The 12,477-nt window shown below is 31.7% G+C and overlaps 2 protein-coding genes across 6 annotated transcripts in view; one reads left to right on the top strand and one right to left on the bottom strand.

Moving 5' to 3' along the window:
* LOC142980422 (uncharacterized) overlaps positions 1–4,694 on the bottom strand; it is a 40,891-nt gene extending 36,197 nt beyond the window's left edge. Inside the window, exons 1-2 of one of the 4 annotated variants that reach the window (XM_076125788.1) lie at positions 4,233–4,694; positions 3,033–3,235 (exon numbers count right to left, since the gene is read on the bottom strand). In XM_076125788.1, the coding sequence (XP_075981903.1) occupies positions 3,033–3,144 (112 nt within the window). In that variant the 5' untranslated portion in view covers positions 3,145–3,235; positions 4,233–4,694. The remainder of the gene's footprint in view (positions 1–3,032; positions 3,236–4,232) is intronic. The other 3 variants (XM_076125786.1, XM_076125787.1, XM_076125789.1) reach the window with 3 other exon arrangements.
* A 1,103-nt stretch (positions 4,695–5,797) lies between these two features.
* Positions 5,798–8,672, top strand: LOC142980621 (uncharacterized). Of its 2 annotated transcripts, XM_076126107.1 has the most exons (8): positions 5,798–5,931; positions 6,021–6,166; positions 6,371–6,405; positions 6,915–6,952; positions 7,039–7,127; positions 7,208–7,243; positions 7,431–7,554; positions 8,426–8,672. In XM_076126107.1, exons 2-8 carry the CDS (start codon positions 6,085–6,087, stop codon positions 8,577–8,579), a joined length of 558 nt encoding a protein of 185 aa, XP_075982222.1. In that variant the 5' UTR covers positions 5,798–5,931; positions 6,021–6,084; the 3' UTR covers positions 8,580–8,672. The 2 variants fall into 2 exon arrangements, with proteins under 2 accessions (XP_075982222.1, XP_075982221.1); XM_076126106.1 differs by having other exon boundaries at positions 5,855–6,166.
* Positions 8,673–12,477: the final 3,805 nt, after the last annotated feature.

The raw sequence follows: 12,477 nt of genomic DNA, 5'->3' as shown, positions 1-12,477 counted from the left end.
TGGTACTCTGCTCCTATTGGTAGTAGCGTGATGATATATAGCCTATAACCTTCCTCGATAAATGGACTATCTAACACTGAAAGAATTTTTCAAATCGGACCAGTAGTTCCTGAGATTAGCGCGTTCAAACAAACAAACAAACAAACAAACAAACTCTTCAGCTTTATTATATTAGTATAGATTTGTTTTTCCCTAACCAGAGAGCATAAAATGGGATCGTTAAAGTTTTATTATTGCATGTTTAATTTATTTTTCTATATGTAACAGTACCTACAAGTTACTCTAGTAATTAAAAACTATACTAATTAGGTACATTCATTAAAGGCTGTATAGATAAAGCTTATGCTTGTTTATTTTCTTCTCTTGCTTATTTTGAAATAGTATTTAATATAAGTAAATATATATTGTAAGTACATAACTCAATGCCATGCTAAGCTGAAAATGGACGGGTAAATATTTTTCCGGCTGGTTTCATCGATTCCCGTAAAGTACTTAGGTATTTGATTCCTGAAACTCTATATATTTACCTGCATATTTTGTTATTTACTTGATTGGGAGTAGGTATGTGTATTAGGACCGAATTCTATAATTTAATTATAATATTGAATTATTCGGAATTCCAGTTTTCTTACCATAGAAAAATCAGCCCTAAATCGAAGAATGATTGTACCTTCTTACATTTTTAGCATTAACAGTTGATCTCTCAAAATACTAATTTAAACTTTTTTGACTAGTGTCTTATAAAATGACGTAATTAACGTATTATGTACAAAACTAGTTAACTCAATAAGTCGTAAAGTGAGTAATGAGATCGTAATTAATTAATGGGTTCATTACTACACGGGGTTTTTGCTGCAACGTTAGAATTCTTATCTAATAAATGACTCATAGTTAATTATGATGGTGATCTAAACCTGCAATTGATTATTATATTACATCACGGCTGTTTACCCAAGGGATTGAAAACAGGTAGATACAGTCAGAACCATTTGCTGAGTGATTTTCAAAATTTTACCACTCAGTATCTATCTGAAACTATATGTATATGAAGTTATTTTAAGTTGTTGCGTGTGAATTACGCTAACAATGAAGATTTACCAATTTTGGAATTTATTGATGAAATGAAATTAAGGTCTTGCTAATGTAACGTTCTATAAACGTCGCGACATGACTCTTTACGATACTTCCGCGCAACAAAAAATACTTTTTACAAGTCTGTGTCATAACAAAACATAGAAATTTACTGATTTTTATTTTCAATAGTTTCATGACGCTTAACAATCGCATCAAGAATATGACTTCCATTTTAAATCATAAAGATTTTCGAACAACATTTTTGCTGCTGACTGTACTTGCGATGGGTTAGTTGAACTACATTTATATAGTAACGCTATATAATTTGAACCCTGAGAATACAAGCACTGTTTTCATTAACCCACTTATCAACAATGCTTGGCCAATTCATTTAATTCTATTGTGTTTTTTGCATACAGTTGGTTCAGTAATGTTATACCAGACAGTTTGGTTCCACTAGGTTTGTGCTGTTTTTTAAATGTTTATTTTGTTAATTATGCTACGGTAAATTGGCCTATGACACTACAGTACATAAATAAGTCTAGCCATAGTCGGTGTTTTTTGAAGTAATCTCCGTTAAAGTTTTTCACATGGCAGATGTTTTGAAGATGAAAATTTTCTTTTAAGACAGGTACATTTGCCCAGCTGCAGTGAAAGTTTAATTACAGTTGTATGTACCCAGCTTTATTTACTGCATTGCCATCAAAACAATAAATGCCACCAATTTTTATATTTAATAGTCACCAGGTAGTTAAAATGATACGAATTTCCCTTGGCTACTTACATCTCACTTAGCAATTACCTTACATTGTAAATCTAGGGTAAATAACAGCTTTTAATAGAGTGTGAAATTGTCAGTTAATTAATCAATTGTGAACCAAGACATGTTACCAAATCACTCATGCATGTCTCAAGAGCTTCTTGCTATTATTAAGGAGATGTTCCAGTTATTATGTTAATAAATTAAATAGTAAGAAATTGTCTGGCCTTTTTTACTTTTGCGTTGTGTATTTAGCGAATGTAGGTATTAAATTAGACTGATACGCTTGTGACCGTGGCCTGTGTAACTTGTGCCAAAACATAAAGTAACCAAGCAAATGTTTGTTCTTCAATAATATTTATGTTAAAATTTTAAATGTAATGTTTAATTTGTACTACTTTTTCATAATTTTGTAAGGGATTTGAATAAAATATACCAGTGCAGTTTATTTTAGACTGGATAAAGAATTAACGGAAATTAATGCACATGACGCAGTACTCATCATAAGCTACCAATTATATTAAAAATAAAGTTACAGATACCTAATAACTGTTTATCTCAACTATTTTAAACATTTAATGTATCAAATCCACACAAAACCTATAATTTACTATCTGAGAACCACAATTTTATTTCATAAGTAATTCTATTAAGTGTTTTACTAATTGGTATTGAATAAAGTGAATGAAATTCTAGTAAAATGGGCCATTAATTATTGCATTAGCACACAGTGGATTTGCTTAATTGTCAGTGTAATTTGTGTGTAATTTGCAAATGTTTACGTCAATTTGAAATTTATGCAAATGGTTGTTAACGATCATTCATTTTAAGGTAACTATACCAATCTGTTGTGTGTTAATATGACTATATGAAAGAAATATCACCAAGTTTCAAGACTGTCACCGGTGGATGATCATGCCTTATATCTTAGACGTAAATAAAACTATAATTTAAAATAGTGTAAATCTTTCTATGACATAGTAACAATAATAAAAGCCTATATTTCCATTTTCTGATCACATAATCAGATTAATAAAGGTGTGAAGTTATTACACATACTCGAGATATTATAATTATACCACAATTCAATCATTTTATCTAACATTTGAAAAGCCAGTGAAAAGGAATAGGGATGTGAGATTAATTATTTACAAAACTACTTAATATTATATAATACGGATAAAATTTGTATACTTACAGTTATAAAAATTGCCCCAAGTAGGCAATCCGACCGCAATGGCACCAATAACGAAACAAATGAAGCCCAATGCGACCACCGCTATTGAATACAGGGCCTTGCTGCTGGCCATGGCTGCATGACTCAGCCAACTTCATGGAACGTTCTGGACATCAGGCTTGATGTGCACTTGTTCGATGACTCTGACGGGTTGGATCGCACATCTGTAGAAGAGGATGTTTGTTACCGCATGCTATATTTCTATGTAAATTTTAAATTAGAATTGCTTAGTGACTGCAGTTACAAATATTGTACTATAATGTGTATTAAACTGAACAGTCATCTCGTAATTTTATAAAACTTTTTATAGTAGGTATACCTTTTACAGTCTAATTTAAGGCCCTATTTGTCATATGTCTTACTGTGATACAGGTATTTCAAGACCTACAAGTTTTGTAGCATTTTAAAAAGGATAATTATGAAGGAATCAAATTTTATGCCACATATCTCACTCAGGAAAAAGGCTCTCACCTAAAAATTGCTATCAAATTAAACAAGACTTTCAAGAAGCTCTATAAACATTTGTTTTATTAATTTCATCAGTGCATGACAACTGTATGAGTTGAAGGACACAAGTTGCATTCTTGTCCTGTGACTGGCATATGAAGTGTTTGTTGATTAAAACTTGCATACATTCATTTGCATATTGCTGTTTTAGCTCATCATTGACAGTGCTAACCAAGGAATGAGGATTTTTTTTATATTTTACTCTGTTACATTACTTATCATTAGTATTTATATCTCATTTAAGTTATAGGACAGCATTATATCTATTTTCTACGTCTAGTTTTATAGAGGAATGTATCTAAAACTCAATAGACAAAAGGAAACTAGACCATGCATTTAATGTATGCACCCGAAACTTCGCAAACATTCCACAACTACATTTATAAACATTATTGTGCAATTATCAAGTATGCAAACCGGTCGACGCCTGATAGTATGCTTTAGTGCACAAAGGAATGCGAAACCAAAACAATTGACAACGTAAAACATTATTGTCAATCGCCAATCTTATTGGAAAACAAAACACCAATTTCCAATTGCAATCTCACTAGAATTCGCATCAATGCAAACTTTTCACCGTGTTAATTGAACCATACGATGCAATAGTTGCTATCTCAGGCTAGAAACAGTTATTTTAGCGTAACTTTTACTCACGTTTACCTTGCGAACTCGTCTCGTTGAAGAAATCACACGAAGATCACTCAACTATGCAACGGACAATCGATTTTGATTGAAAACCTTTTATACAATGTATCAACATCTCTTTTGCACACACGGACGCATTGAAACAAAACACCTGTATTTTCACGTGAATGCACAAAAGTTTATTCACGATTCAAAATTCGAACACGACACACCTTTTAGCACTCCCAATAGGTACTTTTAGGACTTTCGAAAATCGCTTCAAACACTAATATACTTCAATATAGATGTTAAACTTTTATCACGTAAAGAAAATAATTATATTTAATTGTAGCAAATTTTCAGTGATTATTATCTCCGTGAGAAAACACTGACGGACAATTAATTTTAGGTAACAAATACCTAATCCGCGCGCGTCGTGGATGTGGTCGGTAAATAAACTGGTTTTTTGATTTCAATTTGAGTTTGAGTAGAACGGACTGCGTTCTCCGTCAACTGTCGAGTACGTTGCAGCGACAAAGTCAAACTTTACCGCTATCTCTTTTACACTTTTGCAGATATACGGGCGTTTCGCTTGGTAGAAAGAAACAAAAACAGTCGTAAGCTACGTAATTTTTACTTGCAGTGTTGCATCGTTAATCTTTATTTTTCCATAATAAATAATTAAACATGCTTTTCGTTGTAGTTTAAAATTAAAGTAGGTCTATTTTAAATAATAATTGATACAAGCATTAGTATATTCTCATTTACTATAATGTCTCAACTATTTCGAATGTGATTACGTGTAGAAGTATGAACTTTTATTTCCGAACGAAAACTACGTTCCTTTATGCACATCTGTGCGTAGCTTATGTCAATTTAACTTAATGTCAATAGATATAATATTATGTATTTAAGTGAAACAAAATTACTGTTATCGAACTTGCCACAAAGACACGAGATAATATTTCTCTACAACCTAAAGAATGATCACGCCATTTCTTTCCCGTTTATATTTATTAAGCCGAATAGTACCGGAATTACCAAAACAGCGCGGGAATTTCAATGTCCCATTGCTGATGACGAAGGGTTCGATTTCCAGGTTGGACACTGTGAAACTGTGAACATTTCTGCCATCTACCAATTTTAAACATTCTACAAATTACTACAATCACAATATATGTTCAAACAGAAGTATGTAGTTACATTAGGTACCTAAATGGGCAATTATATAAATAGGTACAGTTAACATGTCGGGAACCGGTATTTAGGTATTCGGATTTAAAGACTGGATAGGTACCCAGAATTAATTGTTAATGTAAGCTAGGTACCTACCTACTTTATTACGAAAGAAAAGACAATAAAAAAAAACATATTATTATATTTAAATAGCTGTGTACCTACTCGGATACGTTGAATGTAATTTACGTCGGTGTCAAAATATTATTAGGAGTAGGAAAGTTCATTTAAAATAAATACATATTGACAACGTAAAAATAGCTTAAGCGCGTGTCTTGAAAACATTACGAGCTAAAAATAGAGCAATCGGTTTATTTTTAGCATAGTCATAATTTATACCAATTAAAACTAGTAATAAATAAAATTCTAATGACATAAAACGTAATAAACGTAACAAGCGATTGATTGAATAACAGTACGAATGGTTGCGAGGTCATGCAGTTATTTCGGGAACTAGAAGAGCAAAATCTAACGTGTGGCGACTAAACATGCAGTCAGTAAATTTCTAATATTTAATATTAATATATCTTCAAATGGTTTTTGTGGATTAATGTCGATGGGTAACGTTTGAACTATTTATAGGAAGTGAACGTACGTCAGTGCCAGGTGGTTACTTCAGTTTTGTGAATCAACTAGTGAAAGAGTGATGTTGATTATTTCGAGGACTATGAAAGAAACAATGTTATTTGTGTTACCATTTGTTTTTCTATTAGGATTACCATGCACATGTAAGTAGAATCAAACGTGTACTCTTCTGTTTCATCTTATACGATGTATATCGGCAAATTTTGCTAAACATTCCTTGAATATTTTGCCCTACGTCAATAGTTATGACGAGGTTTCCTTATTCTACCAAGAAATCATTCACGTCACGTCAGAAATATTTATCTTAATTTAATAATTTTGATCCGATTTTTTCTTGTTTATATCAGTTGCGGACGATTTTGGTACCACTACGAGTGTCACCGTAAGTTATTTATTTATAACATTTGTATATTTTTATAATATGAGTTGGTACAGTAGTTCTGCGTATATTATTTACGGCTTTTCAAATACTTCCACGGGATTATCAGCTTCTTGTGCCTTATGTCCACCAACTGTAAAGAGCTGAAGCCTTCTATACTCTTCAATAGCCTAATGTATATCACGCTTACACGATACTTTAAGCTAATTTAGAGATGAAAGTTTGATTTAAACTACGAGTTTGTACAACTAAAATTGTTGATAAAAGAGATAACAAATTAACTTCCCGAATCATCTGCCAAGTGCCAACAGACATTTTATGAGGAATCTTGTCATTTATGGAGTTAAATAAATTAATTCACCTATAATAAATTGTTTGTAACTTCGATATAATACCTTCTTGTCGTAATATTTTCACCCAAGACAACTCTTTTCCGCGGACTTCCGCACACCTAGGTTCGCTCGCCAGCCTATTTAATTATGAGAGAAGATTAAATAAATTCTTTCGTGCAGGAACCTCCTGTCTGTGATCCAAAATGCGGCTGCGACGGGTATGTATCGTAATATTTACTATCTCTTTAGTTAGACAGTCAAACTTTTCTCCGAGTCGAAATAAACAGTTCCATTTTAATTGCAGAATTTATATTTACGACGAAGTAAAAGCCGACTGTGTTGTAAATCTACCGAAACTAATGAAGACAGTTGAGAAAAACTATGATAGTCAAGGTACCTAAGATTTTCAATTCTTTGCAGAAACCTCTTTCCATTTGTGACATAGTTTCTGAACTTGACTATACTTTTTTCAGACGATGAGGCTATATTAGCAGAAGAAGGAATGGCAAGTAAGCACCAATTTTATAATTTCATTCGACTTAGGTATGGTTTTAATTATTTGGAGACAATATATTCTGGACAAGACAAGAAAAAGGCCCAGACGCGGGTGTAAAGCAAGCACAGACGTTGTCATACATTAGTTATGATTAGTTTATACCAAAATAGCTCTCAAAATGATTATTTTCTCCACTCCAGGATCAATCTACATCGAAGGCCAGCAATTATTTCGCGGGATTATGATTGCTGTTATGTTTTTCATGACATGTGCCGCCATTTGCGTTTTATCTGCGTGCATTTACTGTTGCCGAATCGATTACACGTGAGTAAAATATGTTTTAAAAAACTGCTTGACTTTGGTTTGTGCTTATAAAACATTTCTTACATTGGAACTATCGATTAGATGCGCATGTAAATATTGTGATGTGTTGAAATTCACTTTCTTATAGACAATTTGGACAACAAAGGTCTTGCGTATTTTGAGCAGTAGGTACCTGCAGGATAGTCAATGGTCAAAACCGCAACATAAAATTGACGCGTCTTCCCTATCGTGCGTAATTAAATATTTTTTCGCCCAAAAATAGTTAATGGTTTTAGTCACATTTTTTTATCTATACTATAATATTATAAAGCTGAAGAGTTTGTTTGTTTGTTTGTTTGAACGCGCTAATCTCAGGAACTACTGGTCCGATTTGAAAAATTCAATGTTAGATAGTCCATTTATCGAGGAAGGCTATAGGCTATATAACATCACGCTACGGTCATTAGGAGCGGAGTAGCAACGAAAAATGTTACAAAAACGGGGAAAATTTTGACCTATTCTCTTAGTTGACGCAAGAGAAGTTGCGCGGGTCAGCTAGTGCTTTATAGTTGCCAAGCGCTCTTAGATACAAACACAGCTAGTTGGGTACTAATAGGTTGGTCATGCCTTGCTATCATTAATTTAAATGATCTAAAGTCGTCCTCTACAATATACGCATAACTATGGCATTGACAATCTCCCACGCAATCAGTATCCGCGTGGTTACAATGTTACTTTAAACGATAATAAAAAATAGTCTAATTGTAACCAATCTTCATCTTCCTCATTCTTACAATCGAATTACACAATCAGTAATCAATTTTAAACCATCTTTGTGCCCCCAGTACCTCCTAAGCCTGCGCGTCTTATAATAAATATTTTATTTTTGCAGAGATCGAAAACTTAGAAATGAGGTAAAAGCTTTGGCTAAGAAAATGCATAGAAAGTACGATCCACCGAAACAGTCCTTGAAGCCCAAGGCACCTGAACCGAAGTCGCAAAATTGCAATGTCTTTGTGGAAGAAGCGGGTGTATTTGTTGTATAACATTTGATTGTTTTTTTAGCATTCTATTTAGAATAATGTATAAGATAAGTGTTATTTATTAAAATAACTGAACGAAACGAAGCTTACTTTATTATTACCCGAATAATATCAATCCTTTTCACATACAAATGTGAGATCTATTTCAGAACGGAAGGATTTAGTGAAGTGACATTTCTATCTGTCAAATTGTATCAATCGATGTTGCTGGTCGCTGATGGTAAATATTATTATTGTAAGTGAAAAAATAAATAAAGTGAATTTATTTATGCATTAAAGTGATTTAAAACAGGATATCTGATTGACTATCTTGTACTCTAGGAACTGCAGAAGGGAAATAATGTAAGTGAATGTTTTGTGTAACAATGTAAAGACGCAATTATGTAAAATTATAAACATATTTTTATTCTGCTATAAGTTTTGTAAAATGGGTTTTGTAGTGCAATCTGCATTAAAATTATGCATTTTGAAAGCTATGTTTAGTTTATCGAGTGAACTGTTATCTATCTAGGTCAGGTCAGGTACATAGGTTCATATTATTTATGTACTATTCTACACACCTACCTGTTGAAATGTTGTATTTCCGTATTGCTGAATTATCGTGAATATGTAGACTATTATGCTTGCTTAAATTATGATATTGTTCTATCAATAAATCCTATTCAAAATGTGTATCACTACATAGTATAAAACAAAGTCGCCCATTTTGTCTGTAGTCCCTTCGTATGCATAAAACTTTAAAACTACGCAACGGATTTTGATGCGGTTTTCACTAATAGAAAGAGTATTTTCTCCGACAGGTTTTTTTATATAATTGAAATACATTGAAACTATATTAGCTGAGTTATAGCGATTTATGTCCAAGAAGTCAGAAAAAAAATCTAATTGAAGATTGCATTTGTGCGTGCGCCGCTTATACCGTTGGATACAAGTAAGAACAATGTATAGCAAAAACATTGGTCTTTATTAGTTCTACAAAAAAGTCCGCGATGACATATATCCAGCTTTTTTATTTAAGTCACAAAAACTACTTTTCTGTTTTAAAAAAACATTTAATTCGTTGGGTGATGTTTAACTGGTGATATAACCAATAATACATATATCCTTATCAAAATAAGTAAGTTCATCATCACGAGCATTTAATTTAGATTATTTTTGCAGTTTACAGTGTGTTATTTAGACATATAGTTTAGGAGATATCACGATATTAGTATTGCGGCACGGTACGGGCCGGCCGCGGCGGCGGGGGCAGCGTCCCTATAAATGTTCTGTAATATAATAATTTATTGTTGTAAAGATAAAATAAAAATGTAAAAAGTAAATAAGTTTAAAATGTAGGTACACAATGTTAATCTTCTAAAAATTAATTGTTTTAAGTAAATAAAAAGTAAAAAAAAGTCCATAAGGAATATAAAAGATACAAAAAGTACTAAATCAAAAATTAAAATAGATAGTGTACCTACATAAATAAAGTACAATCTAATACATAAAAAAGGTAAAGAAAAAAAATTTAAAAAAAATGAAAGGAAAATAAAAAAAAATAACATGTATATCTACCTACCTAGGTAGTTTTTAATTGTAGATAGTCTTTAATTTTAAATATATGGGAAACCTTTCTCATCGTTAAAATGAAAATGTATGTATACCTTATATTATATTTCAAAAAATGTAGACAAAGTTAATCTTCTAAAAATAAATGTAAATAAAAAATAATTAAAAGTAATAAAATGTAGAATGTAAATAATTTAAAAAGTAAACAAGAAAATAATAGTTAGATGTATATAACAAAAGTAGGTAAGTACATAAAAAAAAAAAACAAAAAATATAAAAAAACGGTACATAAAAAATAAATAATATTAAAAAGTAGGTACTACGACTTTGATCTATACATATAAGACAAAAAAAAATCTGTACATTACTTAAATATTTTTTCCAAAAACTGATAGGGGGGGCGATCAATGAAGAGTCACAGAAACCAAAAAACATTTTAATATTTTAAACGCGGTTAAGGGAAAGAGAAGTTATTGTGAATTGAAAATTAGTATCCAATATGTGTTGGTGCGTTGACTGTATTTGTCGAAGTAGCGGGATACACGCAAACGAAGTTGCGCGGGTCAGCTAGTTAGTAATAAAATAAAATGTTTGTTAAAAAAATGCAGACTTATGATTCTGTAATCTTATCTGTATTATTTTAAAGATACTCGATAATTTACTTATTTTATTTTATAGTATATATTTATAGACCCAGACTGTCTTTAAACAGAAAATTATAGATAGAGGGTCTTATAATAATTTTAATATTTTTCTAAAGTACAAAAGACATTTGATAAATACAATTTGCAAAAAGTAACTATATAGTGTACTCATTGTGTTATGAAGCTGGATAGTTTTTCTTCTTTGCAGTATCTGCATTGTAGTCTTTTGTTTTTTTTGCAATAGTTTTTATCATACAGTGCATATTTCATTTCAGTACCGGCACAATCATGATGGACATGGTGGGTGCTCCTCTGATACAGTTCGTGTTGACAACTACTTCTTTGTGTCTCGGCTTGTTGCTGGGGGCTTGCTTCTGCTGCCTCTACTTCAAGATTACGTAAGTATACTGTCTTTAAACTTTGGTTAGATACACTATACTTGAAATCTACTTGATCCTTCTAGTAATGCTTGAAGGGTTATGTTAGTAATGCGAAGTATTGGATGTGAACTTGGATCTTTTTATAATTTGCTGCTAATGACATCAATGTTAATATAAAGTATCAAAAAGTAGCCTAGCTCAATGGGGTTGTAATAATAAATGATTTTAAGTTTTATATGCACTATTTTTGTTAAATGTATGTTTTTAATTTTTTTTTGTAAATCACTATAAAATAATGCACCCATGTGATGAAGTATAATTACTGCTGTCAGTACTAGTAATATCTTATTCCCTTTACTGATGCAAGGGCAAAGTCATTAAATGTATTGCCTTTCTTCCTAATTAATCACTGGCATAAGTTCAATAAATATATCACAGCTTTTGTTATTATCTTACAGTGATATGTGGATGTCAAGAGGAAAGCCAGTGGAATGGCAGTCCCTCGACAAGACTCCGAAACCAAGACCACCAGAGGAGGAATGTTGCACCATATACATACCAGATGTCGCCGTTGTGCTGTAGAGGGAAAGAGATAGAGAGATACGCAAGACTGAGAGAAAAGATGTGATGATTATACGAAACAAGGCAATGGTTATGGCTTGATTAATTTCAATATTAATTATACTCTAAGGGTTATGTTTTTATTCAATATTTTCGTGAAGGCCCCAATGGCACTTACAGTATTTGGCCAGTGTGGTGGATTTAAGGCCTAACTACTCCCTCATTACGGGAGGAGACCCATGCCCAGCAGTGGGATATGAATGGGTTAAAATTATATTACTTAAAATTATATTTGTAGTATATTTGATTTGTATTTTGAAGCTAAAAAACATGAAAGTGTTGAAAATATCTTGTAATTCAAAATTAAACCTGTATTTCATCAATTTATAAATCACCTGCCAACCATTGCTTTGTACAGTGAACTAAAGTAAATCAAGAAAAGAGAATGTACACGGGATAGTAAAAATTTCTAGTCAAATGTATTATACCAAATATTATCATTAATTTATTAACTAGATTTATTTAAATATTTCTTAATTTTGAGTAAGAGACTACTCAAGGAGTACTTGATTTTGAGTTATGTTTCAATATTTAATTATTATTGTTTCTGGAGATATTTTTATATTTAATTTTACATACAAGAAACAGTATTCCTAACATAGTTCCTTTAGTTAAGACCATATAGAAGTAGAACTGATAATATTTTGTTAAACTGTTTTAACCCAATGTGGAATTTGGTCCCACATCATAATATGACATTAGTAT

Source organism: Anticarsia gemmatalis, chromosome 18, assembly GCF_050436995.1.
Source record: "Anticarsia gemmatalis isolate Benzon Research Colony breed Stoneville strain chromosome 18, ilAntGemm2 primary, whole genome shotgun sequence".
Lineage (NCBI taxonomy): Eukaryota > Metazoa > Arthropoda > Insecta > Lepidoptera > Erebidae > Anticarsia > Anticarsia gemmatalis.
The sequence above is the reverse complement of the archived record's forward strand: the minus strand, read 5'-3'. Positions and strand labels throughout refer to the sequence as shown.